Source organism: Oreochromis niloticus, linkage group LG5, assembly GCF_001858045.2.
Source record: "Oreochromis niloticus isolate F11D_XX linkage group LG5, O_niloticus_UMD_NMBU, whole genome shotgun sequence".
NCBI lineage: Eukaryota > Metazoa > Chordata > Actinopteri > Cichliformes > Cichlidae > Oreochromis > Oreochromis niloticus.
The window spans coordinates 653,789-675,920 of record NC_031970.2 but is presented as its reverse complement, the minus strand read 5'-3'; the positions used below and the strand labels follow the sequence as shown (position 1 = coordinate 675,920).

At 45.2% G+C, this 22,132-nt stretch overlaps 2 protein-coding genes across 2 annotated transcripts in view; both read right to left on the bottom strand.

Annotated features, from left to right (window-relative positions):
- The window catches only part of LOC112846846 (uncharacterized), a 34,049-nt gene that overhangs the window by 523 nt on the left and 11,394 nt on the right, over positions 1-22,132 (bottom strand). Inside the window, exons 2-5 of the mRNA XM_025907016.1 lie at positions 5,062-5,403; positions 4,783-4,881; positions 3,922-4,236; positions 599-874 (exon numbers count right to left, since the gene is read on the bottom strand). Of these exons, the coding sequence (XP_025762801.1) occupies positions 599-874; positions 3,922-4,236; positions 4,783-4,881; positions 5,062-5,403 (1,032 nt within the window). The remainder of the gene's footprint in view (positions 1-598; positions 875-3,921; positions 4,237-4,782; positions 4,882-5,061; positions 5,404-22,132) is intronic.
- LOC109200456 (zinc finger BED domain-containing protein 1-like) lies at positions 7,477-10,231 on the bottom strand. Its single transcript, XM_019356029.2, has 2 exons — positions 8,697-10,231; positions 7,477-8,595 (listed from the first exon to the last, which is right to left on the bottom strand). The coding sequence occupies exon 1, from the start codon at positions 9,994-9,996 to the stop codon at positions 8,833-8,835; it is 1,164 nt and encodes a 387-aa protein (XP_019211574.1). The 5' UTR covers positions 9,997-10,231; the 3' UTR covers positions 7,477-8,595; positions 8,697-8,832.

Below are 22,132 nucleotides of genomic sequence, written 5' to 3'. Positions count from 1 at the left end.
TAGAAATCTGTCCACTGTGGGACATGTGAGGCTGACATTAATATGTCTTAAAGTGGGAGATGAAGAAATGATTCCAGGGCCCAAATCATTGAAACAAACATCAATCCAGACCCCATGGGCTCTTCTGGATCATCACACTCATCATTTTCACTTCACAATAAAAGCCTCATATTTATGGCTGCTCCACCCTGACATGTGACAACATCCAAATGACTGGATCAAAGTGTTTGAATGATCTCAGCAAATTTAAAACTATTGATATTTATACATTTACATTGATTTGGACTAAACTAACAAAACTATTGATTTGATCCAAACTCAAATCATGCCAGAGGCTTTTATTTTGAAGTTAGGATCATTTTTAATGGTCTTCTTAGTCTGTTCATTTAAACACACAGTTGCTCCGCCTGACATTTTTGGCTTTTAGATCAAAACATCAAAGAATTTATTTTATTTGAATGAACTGAAAATAGTTTCAAACTAAAAGCTTTTAGAGAATAAACTCCTACATGACCTCTGACCTTTGACCTGTATCTACAGCACTGACCTCTGACTTTCAGCTTCACTTGTTTCTTCAGCAGGATGTTTCCCTCCCTGCTGTAGACGGTGCAGGTGTAGGTGCTGGTGTCCCAGTCTGTGGGGTATTTCAGGGTCAGACTGAGGTCTCCAGTTTTCAGCAGGTCTTCATTCATCTTCGTTCGGTCTCTGTAAACCTGGTGCTGTTCTTCAGGCTGGTCAGACCTGTTCTCATACACGTGGACTGTATCATCGTCACTATCCATCCACTCCACTTTAGCATCTTCAGGCAGGTGAAGTGTGGTGTTGAAGGGCAGCTGGACAGACTCCACCCCTGAATCCACCTCCACCTGGGGGACTGAGAGGACAACAAAGCACAACATGAGCTTGGATGGAGACATTTGTGTTGACTCTAACAGGCTGAATGCTGCTGCTTCACTGGGAGCTCACTGTTAGATAGAAAGTGGTCAGTGTGAAGAGGAGACGCAGCAGAAAGATGAAGACTGACAGGAAGAAAGCAGTGAACAGACTGTTGGAGCTGCTGTTAGTGGGACAGGACTTTATTCAGTCTCTGAGGACCAGATTTGACTTGATGAAGCAGAGAAACACAGTCTGAGTGTTTCTGTCACACTCACTTCATCACACAGCTCAGTTTGACAACATTTGGAAGAATTTGATAGAAGCCTTCCTTTAGTAAAAGCACCAATAAAACACCATGAAAACACCTCACTACACACAAAACTGCAGTACTGGCAAATTGGACATAAAGTATGAAAAGTCAAAGTACTTATTGTGCAGAAAAATGTTCCCATCAGTGTCTATGGATCAATATTACTGCTGCACATGTTTAAGGCTGAGCTCATTTCAAATCCTTTCTATTGTGTTGAATCTGCAGTAATGCATCATATTCTATAAAATCATATGTTTGTAGTGGCTGTCCTGTGAGGACCACGTATCTCTAAATAAACAGCTGTTAATGAGCTCACAAACACAGGCCTACAGCTGGATTTGAAAAAGTCCATTCAATAGAAAATCAACAATCACAGCTGGATTCAAAGGCTTGAGCTCTGTGTGACATGGTTACCTGTCAGTATCTACAGGGGGATTCAAATATGAAGGAAACATGAAGGTGGTGCATTAGATAAACTGTTGCTTTCAAGGTTCAAGGTTCAAGGTTCTTTATTTGTCACATGCATAGTTATACAAGTGCAACACACAGTGAAATGTAACCTGACACGCTCCTCGACTAGGGCCCGGATGGCTTGGGGATAGAAGCTCCTCTTGAATCTCTGTGCTTGCCCGGATGATGCAGAACCTTCTACCGGATTGCAGAAGTTGGAACAGTTTGTTGCCAGGATGGGACGGGTCCTTCTGTATCTGCGCTGCTCTAGTCTGGCATCTCCTGGTGTAGGTGTCCTGAAGCGGGGGGAGAGCAATCCTGCAGCAGCGTTCTGCTGTACGGATCACTCTCTGAAGAGCTTTTTGGTCCTTAACACAGCTGTTCCCAAACCAGGATGTGATGTTCTGTGTGAGGATGCTCTCCACAGTGCCTGTACAGAAAATCCTGAGGATCTTTGGAGAGACCCTGAACTTCCTCAGTTGTCGTAGGTGGTACAGGCGCTGCCTTGCCTTTTTGGTCTGGACCTGAATGTAGGCAGACCATGTCAGGTCTGAGGAGGTGTGGACACCGAGATACTTGAAGGACTGCCTCATCGTTGTTGGAGATGGTGCCTAACACCACTGTGTTGTCAGCAAACTTCACAATGGTGTTGGAGTTGTGGGTGGCCACACAGTCTGAAGTGTAGAGGGAGTAGAGCAGTGGGCGAGAGGACACATCCCTGTGGTGCTCCTGTGTTGATGGTGATGCTGTCGGAGACACACCTACTCACCCTCACCACCTGAGTTCTGCCAGTGAGGAAGTCCAACACCCAAGCACACAGACGGCTGTTGAGTCCCAGATCCCTCAGCTTTATGAACAGTCTGCTGGGAACTATTGTGTTGAACGCTAAGCTGTAATCAACAAACAGCAATCTCACATAGTTACCCTGTTTCTTGTCCACGTGGCTGAGGGTGGTGTGCAGGACGTGGGCGATGGCGTCCTCTGTGGATCTGTTGGATCGGTAGGCAAACTGTAGTGGATCTGTGGTGTCTGGGATGGAGGAGGAGATGTGGTTCTTCAGCAGCCTCTCGAACACCTTCATTACTACCAAGGTCAGTGCAACTGGCCGGTAATTGTTCAGGGATGAGGGTTTGCTGTTCTTGGGCACAGGGATGACGGTGGATCTTTTGAAGCATGTGGGGACCACAGACTTCTCCAGGGACTCGTTGAAGATGGAAGTGAACACACCTGCTAGCTGGTCAGCATAGCAGCGCAGCAGACGGCCGGTGATGTGTCCAAGATTAAATGTGCAACCTTGTCACCGATGTTTACAAGTGATCTGCTGTCGTATACTATAAAACTAGAGGATTTTGGAATGTAAACCAGAGCAAAAAATAAGTAAAAAACTAAAAAGGTGCATAGTCGGAGCGGAACGGTCAGGAAGGCGTCTGGACGTGGCCGCGCCATCTTGTCATCTTGTCATTTCAAATGCAGAGCAACAAACTATTTGAACTGATCCAACTTTATTAACAGAGACAAAGATTTGTGCATCAGCTGCTGTTTGCTGCTATAGATATAATCCAGCTGATGTGGGAGAACTACATGTGACACTTTGATGCAGCCATGAATCTGACTGATTTCTTTCCATTTTCAAAGGTTGATGCATCAGTTAAAGTCCTTAAAAAGCTCAGAAATAAAGAGAAAGGTTGGTTAAAGCAAAGAGAGGCACTGGCAGCATTTAAGACACTAAACAAGAGAAACAGATCAGAGAACATCAGACTGAATAAGTGGAATAAAGTGAAACAGAGAACTAACGCTCCCTAAGAATGGAGCTGTCAGAGGAAGAGAGCAGCAAACTGAAAGTCTCTGTTAGCTGCAGAGCTCTGAAACTTCACACAGCTTTGGATGATAACATGGAGAAAGGATGTGGAGATTTTCACAGTTCTGCTAGAAATCATCTTCTAGTTATTGTGACTCAGATATGACTGATTATAGATGAGGACCAAAGAAGGTTTTTACTGAGATTTGAACTGACTTAGCTTAGCCTGTGTTTTAGCCACATGCTAAACAAACACATGTTCAGAAACTAGAAGATGTTACCTTTCAGATGAAGTCTCACACATGAACTTTGCTCCTACAGTTCATCTGCTGAAGCTTTTACATTTGGCTGGAAATCAAATAAAAACCCAAACAGCCACAAACATCAGACATGCTAACACTGTAACATTATTGGATGGAGCCCACTGAGACTGAACCACCATCATGAGTCTGACCTCTGACCTTTGACCTGTATCTACAGCACTGACCTCTGACAGTGAGCAGCACTTCTTTCCTCATCAGGATGTTTCCCTCCCTGCTGTAGACGGTGCAGGTGTAGGTGTTTGTGTCTGTGGGGTATTTCAGGGTCAGACTGAGGTCTCCAGGTAAGTTTCTCTTCATCTTCGTTAGGCCTTTATAATCTTGGTGCTGTTCTTCAGGTTGGTCAGAGCTGTTCTCATACACGTGGACCTTGGTGTATGAACCAATCTTCCACTCCACTTTAGCATCTTTAGGCAGGCAAACTGTGGTTTTGCAGGGCAGCAGGACAGACTCCGCCCCTGAATCTGCATCCACCTTGTAAACTGAGATGAGAATAAAGCACAACATGAGCTGTAGTAAAAGTTAACAATGATCTTCTTATAGCCTCCTTACAATAAAATTATTTCTGTACTGCGCCTCAGTGCAGAATTCGATTGCATTACTCATCATATGTTACTACAGAAACTAGAACAGACTTGTTGGTATTAAAACAATTCGACTGCAGTGGTTTAAATCATTTCTATCTGTTAGATTCCAGTTTGTTTGCGTCTTCATCAAACATTATTGATGGACCCCACAGGCTTCTGTGCTGGGAGTAGTACATCATACATTCTGCTCTTAGACAATATAAAAAACACTGCATACATTTTCATTGCTATGCAGATGATACTCAGATAAATGTATTCATGATGAAAGAAGACACAAATCTATTAGTTAAACTACAGGTATCTCCTAAAGTCTGGATGACCTAATTTTTTCCCCATAAATTCAGACAAAGCTGAGGTTATTGTACTTGGCTTTAAAAAGCTCACTAGCATGGTGAATGATCAATCATCGGCATTATGGGTAGTGTAGTAGGAGACACTCACCCGACATGAAATACTGTCGGAAATGAAATAAAAGACCTCCAGAAACCACAAGAAGAACCAGGAGAACCAGGAGAGCTTTGGCCCAGGATGGAAACCGTTCTGTGGAGAAACACAAACAACAACATGATCTTTGACCTCTGACTGAATGCCATTAATGGAATAAATGAATAGGCCTATACTTCTTTCAAAGAGCCAACATGGTTATTCTGAAAAAGGTAAAATAATAAAGTTTTATCTGAGTGATGTCAGATGTATCTACAGCAGGTGTTTGTTGCTGACCTTTGACCTGCAGCTGTACATCACTCCGACTCAGTTCACGTCCATATTCTCTGACAGAGCAGGTGTAGGTGGCGCTGTCAGACAGTTGGAGGTTGGTCAGGGTCAGGCTGAGGTCTCCAGTTTCCAGAGCGTCAGTCTTCATGGATGTTCGGCCGCTGTAACGCTGGTTTTGATCTTTCAGTTCGTCTCCTTGAAGCTGACGCTGGTGGACGGTTGGAGGACTGAGGTCGGAGTGACTCCACAACACTGAGGGTTTGTCTAGTAGAAAAGTGGAAAACTGACAGTACAGCAGGGTGAACGAGTCCCCGTCATACGACTCCACAGCTGAGGCATGCTGGGAAACTGAGGACACACAGACTCCATGAGTCACTTTGAGGTAAAGATCAAGTTAAGACACTTTTACAGAAACCAGAACGACAGAAACATTCAACATTTTACCAACTCACAGATAAAACAGGAAGAGGCAGGAAGTCCAGAGGAAGTGGAGGAACGAGGTGATGTGAGGCTTTAAAAGTGATGAATAAAAGGTTAAAGTCAGGTCTGTATCTAAGAGGCAACCAGTGGTGTAAGGAAGGAGTGATGAGGACTCGTCTCTTTCAGTTAGTTAAAAATCTGTCAGCTGAGTTGTGGACAAGCTGGAGGACACTTGGCTGAGAGCCGAGTAGAGAGAATTACAACAGTCCAAACATGATGAGATGATGGAGGACTGGAGGACTTTTTCAAGCTGTTTCTTATAAAAATGTGTGATATTTGTTTTATTTCTTAAAGGGGACATGAAACCTTACACACACATAAAGGCTAATTTACAGCACAGAGCCCTGCTCATAGATGTAACTCTGTCTGTGAAGCTGGATTTAAGAAATGAGTGCTTAAAGTTAAGTTTTATAAACATGTTCAGCGCCATCTTGTGTCTGTACAGGACGTGACGTCATGTGGTTGGTTGGTTGGAGCTAACAGACTTACATTAGTTTATGTTAGCTAACTAGTGGCAGGATCGATAACTCAGAGGAAAATCAGCACACTGAAACTCTGAATCAGTTTAATGGGATCACTTTAGTGCTGCAACAATGAGTTTGTGTTAAACCAGGATAAACTGTCCACTTTACTGTCTGTTTAGCAGTAAGAGGCTGTTCGCTGCTCTTTGTGTCATGGACACGCTGTGTGGAGGCAGATGAGGACCCAAATGCAAAACTCACAGAGACTGAAGTGGAACTCAAAAATGCTGCTTTAATGCAGGACTGACAAAGTAACAAAACTAAACTGGGAGAACTAAGCTGAGGACCGAGGGAACACAGGGAGGCACACAGGTTCGGGAGGAGACATTGACGAAGCGACACTGAACTGAGAGAGACATGCACATAAATACACAGAGGGTTAACGAGGGAAGTGGGGACACACGGGGAACACAGCTGACACAGATAATCGTAACAAGACATGGCAGGAGAAACGCGACACTGACGGGAGACTGTCAAAGTAAAACAGGAAGTACAGAGGTGCAGACAGGAGGAGAGAGAGACAGGAGAGCACGGGGAAAGCACAGGCGTAGCGGGCTGGGGAGACATGGAATGAAACACAAGGAGGGGAAACGAGGGCTCACAGATACACAGAGGAGCACACAGGGGGTAACCAAAATAAGGGACATCTTAACAGAACCTAGGAACCACAGCATAATGAAAGAACACAGTACAAAACACATGAAAACTAAGAATACTGGGCCAACGTGGCCCAGGACCATGACACTTTGTGTATAAAACACTTTATAAATGAGGACTGTGAGCAGGAGTCCTCACCAGGTTTTCCTCACCAGGTCAGGTGGACCAAGCTGTGCAATCATCGTTATTTTATGGGATCAAATATGATCTCTTTCACCAACACCACAGGTTAATACATGCACATCACAGCAAATACATAACAGCTTCTTACCAAAGACGATTGGAAACCCTGACATCCATCAGTATGTCAGCAGAGGAAAAATCCCCCAGTACAGTCTCCTTCACTCACATTTGGGCTTCACTTTTTCTCACATCTAATATGAAGTAATCAGGTCAGTGAGGTGATGTGAGGAAAAAAACAACAGGTCTCCAGAAAGTGTGCCATCTCCCTCTGAGCCTCGCTGTTTTTCTTTTCTTCACACACATCGACCTGCTGTCCCTGCAGATGAGCTTAATAGGGGTGCAACGATACACAAAATTCACGGTTCGGTTCGGTTCGATACTTTGGTGTCAGGGTTCGATATTCTTTCGATACAAAAAAATTTTCATGCCTTTTTTAATTTGTCATTTATTAAGATTATAAATATTTCTTTTAAGTCAAAAATACAGTTTTTAAATTAAATGTTGCTGAAACAACAAAATAATAAAAAAATAAAAGAGTTTGGAAACGAGTTTATTACAGAGAAATGTCCTTTTCCAAAATAAAAGCTATGCTATACCCTTCTTCTGGGGTATATTCTCAGGAGCATATTGAACATATCAGGTCCCCATAAAATGAACCACTCTCTGATGGACCTCACCTCACACTCATCTTCTGGAGTGCTAGCACTTAGCTGCGTATACAACAAAAACAACTTAAATAAAAATATGTATTGCACAGAAATGCCTTCCTAAATATATTTTTAAACATTTGAAATGTTCTAAAAACATGGTATCAACCACATACAGTTCTGAATTATTTGTGGATCCCTGACTGTATTTTCTATTCTTGGCAGAATATAAAACAAACACACCCAATCCCTGAAATGAAAACAATTTTAGAACAATGTTCTATGGTGTACAGAAAACACATGAAAACTTAAATCTGGTAAAGCTATACTTCACATATTTTCTGTTGTGCATACTTAGCGCCATGTAAAACAAAAAAAAAACACCATGTAAAGAATAAAAAAATAAATAAATAAAATAAATACAAATAAAAGCTATTCTATACCCTTCTTCTGGGGGTATATTCTCAGCAGCATATATAACAAATCAGGTACCCATAAAATGAACCACTCTTTAATGCACCTCCCCTAACACTCATCTTCTGGAGTGCTAGCACTTAGCTGCATATACAACATAAACAACTTAAATAAAAGGTCCACTTAAATACAAACCAAAACATAGTTTACTCAATTTCCATGTTCTTCTTCAGAAAAATTAGGATGTCCACATGTTCTGCTGACAGTACAGATCTGCTTGCTGTGACAATGTCACCTGCTGTGGAAAACACCCTCTCACTTGGGACAGAGGTTCCAGGTACAACCAAGTAACACTGTGCCAACTTGGAAAGATGAGGGTTCAAGCTGTGATGTTCCTTCCACCATCTCAGTAGGTTATCATCTGTGGGAATGCAGTCTGCTAACCTGTACAAGTTCATTTCCTCCTCTGCCACTTCGGCTACAGACCTGGTCCTTGGCTCCTGTGCCATGAACAGTTCTCCAAACAACTCCTTCATGGCCGACTTTTTCTCTGGTGGAGATGCTAATGGTGAATCTGAAAAGTTTGCTGCTTGAGTCTCTGCGGAGGTCACAGTTTCTGTGGTGCCTGCGGCTTGGTCCTGAGGAAATATAAACAACCAAACTGTTAATTGTATTTGTTTAAATAATATTTATAAATCAAGCAAAATAAAATTTCAAAAATGAAAAAAAGAATACCTACTTGTTCAATGCTGAGGACAAGCTCTTTGGTGAGTGCTCCATAGACTCTCAGCTGAGTGACATCATCCAAGTGTCGCAGGGACTTGAATCGAGGATCTAAAGCTGTGCACTTGTGTAGGTAATTCTGAAGGGCAGGATCAGCGTATCTCTGCTCCAGGTCCTCCCTGATGTTTTTTTTTTACATCTCTCACTGCTGGGCTGTCATCATCAGACTGCGCCATAGAGTTCAGGATGTTCATTTTAAGTGGCAGGATCATGGATGCTGTTGGAGATGACGCTTCACACATCATGACTGTCACAGTTTTTAGGGTTTTCATGACTGTAACGAGATTTTCAGCCAGTGCATGTTCTTCCTGAGTTAGATTCTGAATGTTCTTCATACTCTTCTTCACAGTGTTGTCGGCCATAGCAGCATAAACTGCAGCTTGCTGTTCAAGGTATCTTTCCATCATATCATGAGAGGAGTTCCACCTAGTTGGAACATCTTGAATCAGTTTTTTTTCCACTAAGCTGCAGCAGTTGCTGTTTTTTCTTAAACACATTGCATCCTGTTGTGCTTCTGTGAAAGAAGGAGACAATTCTCTCAAAACCTTCTGCACTGCCATTCCTTTCTGAGCAGCTATATTAATAGTATGCGCAAAACATCTGATTTGTGGCCCCAGTCCAGCAGCTGTGACGGCATTAACTATGTTCTTAGCATTGTCAGTATTTACAGGTATTGTCACATTTGGTCGCACTAACTTCCAGTCTTCCACAGCTTCAGACAGACCTTTGGCTAAGTCGTCAGTGGCGTGACTTTCGACCAGGCGTGTCTGCGTGACAGTCAGGTAGCTCTGTGTAGCTCTTGACGTCCAGCTGTCTGAGGTCAGAGCAACAGCGGGTGCTGCTGACACTGCCGTCTCTAATTTAGCTTTTGTCTCCTTGTACAAAGCAGGAACTGCGGTATTGGTGAAATAGGTTCGTGAAGGAATACTGTAACGGGGCTCAAGTACTCTCAGCATTTCCTGAAACCCGGTGTTCTCTACAACAGAAAAGGGTCGCATGTCGACAGCAGTAAAAGTAGCAATTGCCCTGTCAATTTCTTTTGCCCTCTTAGAATCATGTGCTAACGGCTGTCCAAATGACTCGGGTAAAGTCTGTAGCATGTGTGCTTGTTGTTGTTTTTGTCTGCTTCCACTTGTCTTTGCACTAGGGTAATGTCGGCGTAAATGTGCATTCATATTTGTTGTGTTCCCATCGATGTAATTAACCATGGCGTGGCACATCCGACATACTGTTGTAGTTTTGTCCATCAGGGTCATACTTCACATGAAAGCCAAAATAGTTCCAAACGCCAGATTTCAATGACGGTGGAGGAGGTTCAACTTCGGGTGGCGTTGAGGCAGTTGCCATGTTGCAAAAAGCTTAACTTCTGTCTCGCTAGCTTGAGTGAATGCATGTGGGCGGCGCTCAGTGGATCTGCGCTCGACAATGCAGCCTAGGCGGAGTAGTCGAACACAGATCCACTGAGCTCTCAACACAGACAGCAACGTCAGAAGAAAAGTTGATGAAATAAATATAAAATTTTGTATCGTTCAATACATATGCGTACCGAACCGAAAGCACTGTATCGAACGGTTCAATATCGATACATGTATTGTTGCACCCCTAGAGCTTAAGTAAGAAACAGTTAACTGAGGTCAAGCCAGCCGCCTGTTTTCTTGCGCTTCTACACTAGCCTTTAGTGATGTGTCGGTTGCGAACGAAACGGCTCTTAGAGCTGGATCTTTGAAGTGAACGAAGCAAGCCGGCTCCTTATTGGGAGCCGTGGTTTTTCTTTCTCTCATCCTCTCTCTCGCACTTTTTTTGCGCTTCACTCCGCACGCGAGCCTTGTGCTTGCGCTGGGCAGAGGGGGGAGGGGCCATAGTTACACTCGCAGTAGCACAGGAACAGAACCGGAGGGAAAGAGAGAGAAAGAGAGCCAGGGACAACAATGTCACATTAGAAAGGTATAGTAATCATCCACAACTATTTTCAGTTGCGGATGATAAAGGATTCATAAAGTTTATTCATGCAGGCCCATATGACAGAGAATATGCATCTTCTTTTTGTTTTCTTATTTTAATTCATATTTAATTGTGTTGTGGTTTTGCAGCACATTGGGACGCTCGGTCGGTTTCCGCGACGATCGCCGCTCCCCCCGTTCGCGCTCTCCGAATGGTCCGGTTCGGTCCCCTCGTCGCCGTCGTTGCTGCAGTCGCGACCGAATGGGTCCATTCCCAGTGATGTGAGCTTTGGAGAAAGAGTTCGTAAATGTCCCTAATCGTCGACGCGCTTGGCCTACGAGTAGTCGGTGTGTCAATAGGTAGCTTTTTTCGAGATCTTAGGTGGTGGAGAGGGAAGAAGAGAGAGAGAGAGAGAGAGAGAGAGAGAGAGGTCCGGGGTGCCGCAGTGCTCGTAGTCGTAGTCGTCGTCGTCGTCGTCGGAGGGGTCTCGTCGCGAAACCGGATGGCGGGCCGCGGCGCAGTTGGGGCAATATGTGAGCGCGCACCTCGAGCACACGTGCACGTGAAGCAGGCGAAGCAAGCGATCTTGGTCTTGACGTCCTTGCTCCTGGGACAGACGCGGCACCTCTGCCTCTTGACCGGGGTTTCCCGTGGTTCGTCGCGGCGGGAATCGGCAGCGGAGACGGCTTCTCCTTCTCGCCTTCCTCCTCGCGTTCCTCGTCATCGCCTGGCTTTGAGCGTCGGGAGAATGAGCGCATTGCCCAGACGCTTGAGGAACAGCCTTCGTTTGTTGAGTTTGCCCGACATCCAGTCCTGGTGGATCTCCCTCCAGAGGACGAACGCGTTGTAGGCCGCCATGTCCACCATGTTGTGGAAAAGGGCCACGGGCCACCTAGAAGTCTTTCTCCTGCAGCTGTAGGTCCTCACGACCTTGTCTAGGTTATCGACGCCTCCCTTGGTGCGATTGTAATGCAGCACCATTGAGGGTTTCACAGGGCCGCCGCCGCCGTCGGGGTTGCGGCTCGGCTCCATCGGCGACCCGGAGGGCCTGACGTAGCGGGGAGAGGTGGTGAGGAGCAGCACGTTCTTGTTCTTCCTCACCACATAGGAGAGGACGACCTTGTTGGGCGACCGGCCGTCCGGGCCGCCGTGGAGCACCGCGGCCTCAGCGGAGCACCGCGGCCTCAGCGGAGCTGATGGCCCTGCCCTTGACGCAGCGCAGCTCTCTGGGGATCTCTGGCCTGTTGGCTCGGAGGATGCCCAGCAATGTGTGGCCTCTTTCGCGAAAGAGCCTCATCGCGAGCTCGCGCGACGTGAAGAAGTTGTCGCAGGTGACGTTGCGTCCAGGCGCCAGTCCCTCGGTGAGGTCCATGACCACTCGGGCGGCCTGGTTCTTTTCGGGAGGACCGAGCTTGTCGGGCTTTCCGGCGTACACCTGCATTTTCCATGCGTAGCTGGACCAGGCGTCACACGCGACCCATATCTTGATCCCGTACCTGGCCGGTTTGCTGGGCATGTACTGCCTGAATGGACACCTTCCTGTGGGTGAGACGATGAGAAACCGTGAGAGAGTTCAGAAGGTGTCCATTGAGGAATTGAGGAAAATCGAGTATCCGATCCAATACGTGCCAATATCATCATCATCATCATCATCACAATCATCACAGAGAGACAGACAGTCGGACACACATACACCAAGAGAGAGAAAGAGTTCAGAACGTATCTCAGTTTCACAAGCACGCAGGGAGAAAAAAGCAAATAAAAAATATAAAAAGTACAAAAAACAATACATATAGGAAAACCGAGTATCCATCCCATAAGTCCCGTCATCATCATCATCATCACACAAACCTCTAAACGGCACCAGTCTCTCGTCCACGGTGACCTCGGGTCCCGGTCGGTACATGAGAGGCAAGCGCCCGCACCACTCGTCCCACACCGCTCTGACCAGGGCCAGCTTGCCGTATCGACCGCGGTCGTCGCGACGCCTGGCCTCTCTGGTCTCTCGGTCGTCGAAGCACAGGGCGCTCGAGCAAGCCCGGAAGGTCTTGAGCGGCATCGTGGCTCTGAACACGGACCTGCCGCTCTCGGCGTCCCACAGGCTCTCGCAGGTCTCACCTCGTGACCTGTACACGCCGGCGAGTATCAGCAGCCCCATGTAGGCTCGGAACTCGGCGCGGCCCATGGGCTTCCAACCGTCGATGGCGGTCCGGCGCCTGGACGTTTCCGGGTTGGTCATCGCGACCATGGCGTTCTCTATCTCGGGCGGAAAGTACGCCATGAACGAGGACGACTCGTCTCGGACCGCGGCTAGAGCCTCTTCGGTGGGGCCTCCTCACTGCTCGAGGATGTGGAGTTTGGGATAAGTCGACCGCGACGATTGCTCGTCCTCTTCTTCTTCTTCTTCTCCATCGTATTTGTCGGTGTCGTCTTCGTCGCTACCATCTTCATGGTAATCGTCATCACCTTCGTGGCAATCGCCTACAGCTTCGTCGTAGTCTACGTCGCCGTCTTCACCGTAATTATCATCGCGACCATCATCACCACCATCCTCAGCATCCTCGTCGCGAAGCTCGGCCTCAGAGTGCTCGTTGTCATCTTGCAACTTTTTTTCCGAGTCATCTTCTGAGTCGTCACCCTGGTAATGTTGCGATGAGATTTCAAAGCCGGATGCTTGCGCCTCGGCCCAAACAACGGCAATTTCCTCGTCATGTTCCACCTCGTCAGTTAGATGGGCTCTGACTTCTTCCCCTTCTTCTTCTTTCTCTTCTTCTTCTGTCTTTCTGGAGAAGGTTTCGCATTCGGACCTGTCTATTACGTGACCACAGGCGACCGTATTCTCTTCTGCGTCTTTGCTGGCTAGGCCTTGATAATGAAATGTAGCAGGTCGTAATAGAGTAGCAGGAGCAGCAGCAGCAGCAGTGCACGATGCGCCTAAGTTTCTTCCACTGAAGGAGCCGCGGTTTCCCCAAGAGGTTTGCGACGCTGACACAGATGTTGATGCTGCAACGCCTCGATCCCTCCTCGGCACCCACGGCCTGGTGCGGGACATGTCCTAGTCGGTGGTGTGCGCTCTGTCTGTCTTTCTGGTTGGCAATTTGTCCGCAACCCCGACGGGGTAACTCTTATATCGCTACCTTTACCGATGTCCCGGTGGGGTATTTCGCTACCCCGCGTTATTCGCATCGGGGTATTTCGCTACCCCCATCTCATCACCTCGGGGGTATTTGCCGACCCCTTAGTAGCCGCGATGGGGGGTATTTCGCCACCCCAACCCAAACTCGTAAGTTACGATGGCAAACACTGGGGTCTGGAGGGACCCCGAACCGCTGGAGGAAACAACTCTCAACTTCACATCATCACCATCATCATCATCATCCTCGTCTCCTTCTCGGCAGTGTTGGCGTAAACCGGCCTAAGTGAGGACCTCGGACTCTCCCTGCCTCCTAGTCCTCCTTCTGCTCCGTTCTCCTGCTCCTCGCAGGCGAGCGCTTAGCCGGATGGGCCCCGGGTTACGCGTAAACCGCCCTCCGTGAGGACCTCGGACTCTCTCTGCCTCCTAGTCCTCGGACCTCCTTCTCTTCGGTTCTCCTGCGCCTCGCAGGCTAGCGCTTAGCCGAATGGGCCCCGGGTTACACGTAAACCGGCCTAAGTGAGGACCGCGGGTGCTCTGTGTTCCGTGGGTAGTCTGTGACCCCTTAGGAATTGCGATGGGGTATTTCGCCACCCCAATCCACATTCGTAAGTTACGATGGCAAACACTGGGGTCTGGAGGGACCCCGAACCAACTCTCAACTTCACATCATCATCATCATTATCATCATCATCATCGTCTCCTTCTCCTCGGTCCTTCTGCCCTGCCCTTGCGAACACTCAGCTTTACAGAGGGCAGTTTCACGTAAACCGGCGTAAGTGAGGACCTCGGACTCTCCCTGCCTCCCCGTCCTCCTTTTCCTCGGTTCTCCTGCTCCTCGCAGGTGAGCCTTAGCCGGATGGGTCTTGGGTTACGCGTAAACGGGCCTAAGTGAGGACCTCGGGTTTCGTGAACACCGCCCTCCGTTTGGACATCAGACACTCCTTGCCTCCTCCTCATCCTTGCTCCCTCTACATCGTTCTCAAGCGCCTCGCTAGTGTACGCTTAGTTCCGCGGAGGGAGGGTTTCGCGAACACCCCCGTCGGTGAGGACCTCGGGCTCTCCGTGGCTCCTCGTCCTCCTTGCTCCTTCTCCACCGTTCTCACGCGCCTCATAGTGAAAGAGCAGCTGTGTGGCCTGCCTATTACGCGAACACCGCCCTCCAGTTGGACCTTGGGCTCTCCGTGCCTCCTCGTCCTCCTTGCTCCCTCTACATCCTTGTCATGCTCCTCGCTAGCATACGCTTAGGTCTGCGGAGGGTGGGTTTCGCGAAAACTCCCGTCGGTGAGGACATCGAGCTCTCCGTTGCTCCTCGTCCTCCTTGCTCCTTCTCCATCATTCTCATGCACCTCGCTAGCGAAAGAACAGCTGTGTGGCCTGCCTATTACGCGAACACCGCCCTCCAGTTGGACCTCGGGCTCTCCGTGCCTCCCCGTCCTCCTTGCTCCCCCTACATCGTTCTCAAGCGCCTCGCTAGCGTACGCTTAGCTCTGCGGAGGGCGGGTTATGCGAACACAGCCCTCCGTTTGGACCTCGGACTCTCCGTGCCTCCTCATCCTCCTTTCTCTTTTTTAAAACGTTTTCCTCGCTCTCACGCTCCTCGCTGGCTAGCCCTTAGCTTTGCAGAGGGCGGGTTTTGCGAACGCCACCGTCTGTGAGGACCCCAGTACCTCCTACACACACACACACACACACACACACACACACACACACACACACACACAGTGTGAAGCCGAAAAAAGTGCGAAAGAGAGGGTGAGAGAAAGAAAAAAAAAAAACCCACGGCTCGCGTCATTCATGTCAAAAATCCGGCTCTAAGATCCGTTTCGTTCGCAACCGACATCACTAATTGGGATAGCCTGGTTGCATCATATTCAAAAATTCTTTAAAAATCATTCTTAATATCTGATGTCCAGCTTTCAACACATTCCTCCTCTGGGACACCTACTGTACCTCTGGACCAAGTTTCATCCAGATCTACTATAATATTCCTCAAAAACTAAAGGACATTTATATTCAATTCAATACAGTCAATACAATTACGTCATATTCAAAGATTCATTAAAAATCATCCTTAAAAGTTGATGTCCAGCTTTCAACACATTCCTCCTCTGGGACACCTACTGTACCTCTGAGCCACGTTTCATCTCAATCCGTGGCATCAAAAATTGTTCTAAATTAATAGATCAAAAATGCTGCTGAGAGTCATGACAGGGACTATAAAGCCACACCATCTTTCACCCATATTGGCTTCTCTCCATTTACTTCCTTTTAAATCCAGGTTTTGATTTTGATATGTTTTTGTGACATACAAGGTCTTGAGCAATCAGGCCCTATGCTATGTTAACATCCTCCAGGGGCGGATCTAGAAGGGTGGCATGGGGTGGCAAGTGCCACCCTAAAATGATCCCTTTTTTCTAAATACTGTCGTCGCGTTTTTGTGTGTGTGTGTGTGTGGCTTTTTAAGTGTTTTCTAAGGACAGCGCGAAAACAGTAAAGAAAGGAAAAAAAGCCACCTCTTTCCTATCGGTGGAAAAATGTACCATGTCAACGAATTTAAAAAAAAGTCAACACGTGGGATTTGGCTGTTTAGGAAGAAGGGAAGGTTTTGGGAGTGACGGCAGCGAGACAGAGTGAGCAAGTGAGAGAGAGAGAGAGCAAGTTTTTAGATGTGGGAGATTTGTGACGTTTAGTGTGGAGTGTGTAGTTAGTGTGTTGTGTTGTCTTGTGTAGTTGTTCTGTTGTGTAGTCGCTGTTTTGTTTTGTGTGTCAGTGAGGGCACTAATGAATGTCACAAAGGCACATTTGCAATGTAAACACTGTCACTAAGTAGAAAACCAGTGGAGTGATACACCTCCTGTTGTCAGGCCTGCAGGTTTATCCCTGTGCTGTTCTCCTCTGTCTTTTGGTGGACAAACTTTTTTTTTTACTTGCACACATAATTTGTAGGGCATCTTATTGCGACACCTGATTGTTCTCTCATTTTAGTTTTAGTAATATTTTTAAATGGTTGTACAAAATGGAAAAAAAAACTGCAGGTGTATTGGCTGCATTTTTAGATAAATAGTTGTATATGCTTACAAAATGTACAATTTATATTTGCATTTCAAGTTATAAAAATTTACTCAACATGTCTGTGGCTTTTTTTACAGTAAAAAAATACTACTAGGATTTTAAGTTCTTTGTGTGATTTCAGATCAGTAATACTAATGCAGTATGTCAGTGAAAAAAACAACTAAATTCAGTTGAGCTGAAAAGAATGATACCAAACAAGGCAAGGGGAAAAAAATAAAATGAAACAATTTGAGGGTGAAAAACAAACGTAAACTCAAAAGGAGTCAAAAATGGCCGGTTGTATTTCAGACCTCAGAGGGTTAATCCAACAAATCATGAAAAATTAGGTTTCAATTTTTGTTCATGACAGTGCAGATTTCTGACATTTTGTGTAATTTAAGAATTTAACAATGTGATTGTTTTCTAACAAAACACAGTGTGAAACTTAAGTTAGACTTGTGTTTGTAAATAAACCGCCCCCATGTTGTGTAGCTTTCTGGATTTTATACTTATTGGTCTACATATTTATTTATTTATTATACAGGCTATACAGTACATAAGATCAAAACTCACATGTTTTATGTAACTAAAGTGTTTAATTATGTGGGCTACAGACAATAATTAAGTTATAGACTATTTATAAGAAAAAAGTGTACACTTACTGCATTTGAATCATTTTAACCATATGTAACCACCTGCATATGTGTTTGAAAAAAATAAGGCTTTGATTTTGCCACCCCATTTGACTTCTTTGCCACCCTCATGCCACCCTAAGAAAATTTCTCTAGATCCGCTCCTGACGTCCTCACAGTACCATATGTCCCTAAAAGGCCGCTTCTCTCCTTCAGACTGCAGGCGTAGGGGAGACCGGGGATAGTTGTAACGTGGGTCAGTTGTAACACTTCCAATTTCTCCAATCAGGGCTAAGTTTCAAATGATGTGATTCATCCTGTGCATGCCCAATTCAGTTCTGCTATCACATGTGAAAAATCAGCACATTTTGTCAAACACAGACAATTTAACACGAAAAAAAGTAATTTGTATGCCAAAAAGTAAGTTTTTCTACTTTATTTCAATTTCTAATAGCATTATCTGCTTTGCAGTTAAACTCATCAAACTTAAATTTTGTTATTTGTATGTCTATGGGGATATATTCTGTGTAGGTCTTTAGTGCTAATGTTTTAGCCGTTGGCTGTAATGTTAGCTAGTTCATGGCTATAGGAGTCTGGGTCAGTTGTAACAACAACAGTCTGGGTTAGTTGTAACAATAATGCAGATGTTACAACTTACCACACTATTACTTTAACTTATATTAAACAAGTTGGGGCAACGACATCAGCAGAGAGGTTCACTGGTCACCTTTGTATATGTGGTTAATGCCAGTGGCAACACAACCACTGTTTGTGTTCCCACATATACATTATGCAGACCACTGTGTCAGAGATGGACCAGTAGGAAGTACTGGTAGTGGAAATAAATCAGGATGGATGCAAGAAACAGATTTCCTCATCTTTCTGAAGCACTTTGCAAACCACACCAAGGTAAGCCATGATAAAAAGTAATGGAATTGCGATGCTGGTGCGCAACTACATTTTTTCAGATTCATTGTTATGTTCAAAAGTTGGTGCAAGAGTTGTAGGTTATAATGCCCACTGAGCCAATGAGGCCAAACTCAAGGAAGACCAACCAAAATTATTGAAATATTCAGTTGCAGAAAATTCCATAATTTGTCTTTTTTGGGGGGTTGGAATATGTTCAATAGCTAGATTTCTGCATTCTGTCACACACACACAGCTACATAAATGGCTCTAAGTGCATTCATGTGTTGAATAAAAAAGATTACATGTTAATGTTTTGTCAGTACCCTTATTTCATTGTGTTACATGTCACCCCAGGATATGTTACAACTAACCCAGGCTATGGGGTTAATTGTAACATTTCACTCTTTGTGTTTGAGACCATACCATGCAATGGGTAATTGTGCTGCAGAGAAAATAGCTGCACTATTTAATAGCAGAGACATGTAAATACTTTGCATTAAATTTTCAATCCACTACCTTAAAAGAGCTCCAATTTATAGACAGAAATGTCAAAAATGTTACAACTATCCCCGGTCTCCCCTACTTGTGGTTCCTATACTATTTTATAGTTGAATGGGAGGCAGAGTCTTCAGCTCTCAGACCTCTCTTCTGTGGATGCAGCTCCCAATATTAATTCAGTAGACAAACATCTGTCTCAGCTTTTGAGATTAGCCTTAAAACCTTCCGTTTTGACAAATAATACAGTTAGTGTGGATGATGTGACCCTGAATCTTCCTTTATTTGTGCTGCAATTAGCCGAGGCTCCTGCAGGCTTCACATGATATAAGTAGTTTTTCTTATTCAGTCACTCTGCATTTTATCATTAGTTAGTATGTATCTCTTGCTCTCTTCCACAGTGTATATGTTGTCCTGTCTCCTTCCCATCAACCTCAGCCAGTACATGGCTGTCCCTCCCTGAGCCTGGTTCTGCCGGAGGTTTCTACCTCTTCAAATTGAGTTTTTCCTTCCCACTCTCACTAAATGTTAACTCATATGGGGTCATTAAATTGTTGGGCTTTTCTCTCTATTATTGTTGTGTTTTTACCCAACAACATAAAGTGTCTTGAGGTGACTGCTGTTGTGATTTACTGCTAGATACATAATATTTATTTGCTAAAACAGGAATGAATAAAATTGTGTAAATTCAAATTTTATATTCATTGTGATATACTCTTCTTGTTTAAATCCATTTTTTTCTGTTTTTTTGGCACCTTTTAAAATGAAATTCAATATTACAGGAACAGAAGCTCTTCTATTTCATGAGTTACCAAACCTGCTGGTAGTCACACACACTGGAAGTGGGAGACACCAGAGAACAATTAATTAAGGCACACTGCACCCAGGAAACACAATATATAGGTGAACTGATGCTTCAGACTGTGCGAAATTTATAAAAATGATGGTGATTATTCGAATTGGAGATAGCTGTGTAACACAACAGGGAAAAATCGGGAATAAGAAGACAGTTGAAGTAAGACTAAACACAAGAAAGTGACTAGAGGCCACCAAAATAAAACCCGGACTAAGACACAGGAGCCTGACACTGACAAAACTGTAAACAGACATGATGACAAGAGTGTTTTCACAAGTGTTCCATCCACTTGTGAACTACACTAAAAAGCAATATGGAACTGAAAACAAAAGAATACATAATGTAAACATGACATCAAATAATCCAAGATTCGCAAACAATGATATGATGAACAGAACTATAAAGTACAAAACTGACAAATGCTTGGTAAACTGACCAATGACTATGCCATTATGTCTTTTTTTAATATCACATTTGATGTGTCCTGATTTGTAGATAGTGCCATCGTACAAATTCCAGTGAATCCAACTGGATGACAAGCCACAGTTGTCTGCCCACACACCCACTGTATACCAAAAGGGTCTAGGAATCATCAAGCTGGAATACAGGCATCAAAGAAAAGGATGTAAAAAGAATGAAAGTCATCTGGAAGGCGTAGTCTGACCCAGAGGTACAGTAGGTGTCCCAGAGGAGGAATGTGTTGAAAGTTGAACATCAACTATCAAGGATGATTTTTAATGAATTTTTGAATATGATGCAACCAGGCTGTCCCAATGGAACCTGTGCTCGCGCGCGCGTGTACATGTGCGTGGGTCTACGCCTGGGATCGGGAAAGAAGGAGAAAAGGTGCTGCCATAAAGGCTAGTGTAGAAGCGCAAGATAAGAGGCGGCTGATTTGACCGCGGCTCACAGATGACGGCTCACTTGACCGCGGTAACAGACATATTTGTGCTGTGATGTGTATGTAGTAACCTGTGATGTTGTAAACTGTCTGGATGTGTTTGGGAAGAGAAAGATTATTTATCGCATAAAATAGCGCAGATCGCGTCAGCTGATTGCGCCGCTCCTCGGCCAGAGGAGGAAAAATCAGTTTCTGTCATTTCCGGTGAATCACCTGTCACCTGCCTCAAACAGGCTCTCATTGATCCCATTAAACTGATTCAGAGTTTCAGTGCCCTTATTATCCTCTGAGTTATCGAGAGGCCTGGTAATGAACTAATCATGTGATTCAGGTGTGTTGACCCAAGGTGAGATCTAAAACCTGCAGGGACACCGGCCCTCGGGGCCTGGAATTGCCCACCCCTGGCTTAGGACCAAACACAATCACAACTGTTTTGCTTGAATTACACTTTAGAAAGTTTAGGGCCATCCAAGTTTTAATATCTTCTAGACACGCCAGAAGTGGTTTAATAGAGAAAGCATCTTTCTTCAGAGGCAGATAAATCTGGCAGTCATTGGGATAACAGTGGAAGGACATTCCATGCCTTCTGAGTGTCACGGCGGGGGGGTGCGCCAGTGGATTTTTTGGACAGGACCCAGAAGCAGATGTTGAGAGAACGGAGTTGCTGATGAACTTGAAAGCGAGCCTTTATTGCGGCTGATGGCGCGAGGAAAAACATGAAACTGAAGAGCAGCGGAAAAGGAACCATACCCTAAAATTTAACATAAAAAGCTCTGTCAGAAAGATAAGACCTAAACCAGTTCAAAGCAGTACCACAAATGCCTGCAGGATGGTGTAACCGAGACAGTAAAATGTTGTGGTCTACGGTGTCAAAAGCAGCTGTTAGGTCAAGGACGACAAGAACAACATGATTACCACAATCACAGGTAAGGAAGATATCATTAAAAACCTTTAAGAGTACTGACTCAGTGCTATGGAGGTTTTTAAAACCTGATTGAAAGATCTCGAAGATACCATTCTCATTTACAAAAACCCATCAATTGGCATTGTATAATTTTCTCGAGGACTTTAGACATAAAAGACAACTTGGAGATAGGCCTGTAGTTAGCCACCACAGTGTGGTCCAGGGCAGATTTCTTAAGCAGGGATTGTACTACTGCAATTAAAATTAGCAGGGACTACACCAGATATTAAACTGCTGTTTATAATAGTAAGAACAGCCTGCCCTGTGCTAGGCAAAGTCTTCTTAAAAAAATGTGGATGGACAGGATCAATTGGAGAACCAGAGAGCCTCAGGTGGCCAACCACATCCTCTAAATAAGAAAGAGTCACGGGCTCAAACTGGTCAAAAACAGCAGAGCAAGGGATCGAGACAGAGGGGTCAGACTCAGGGGCAGAGATGAGAGCCCGCGTGGTTGCAACCTCCTCAATAAAAAAAATCCCACATAAAATCATTAGATAGTTTATGAGA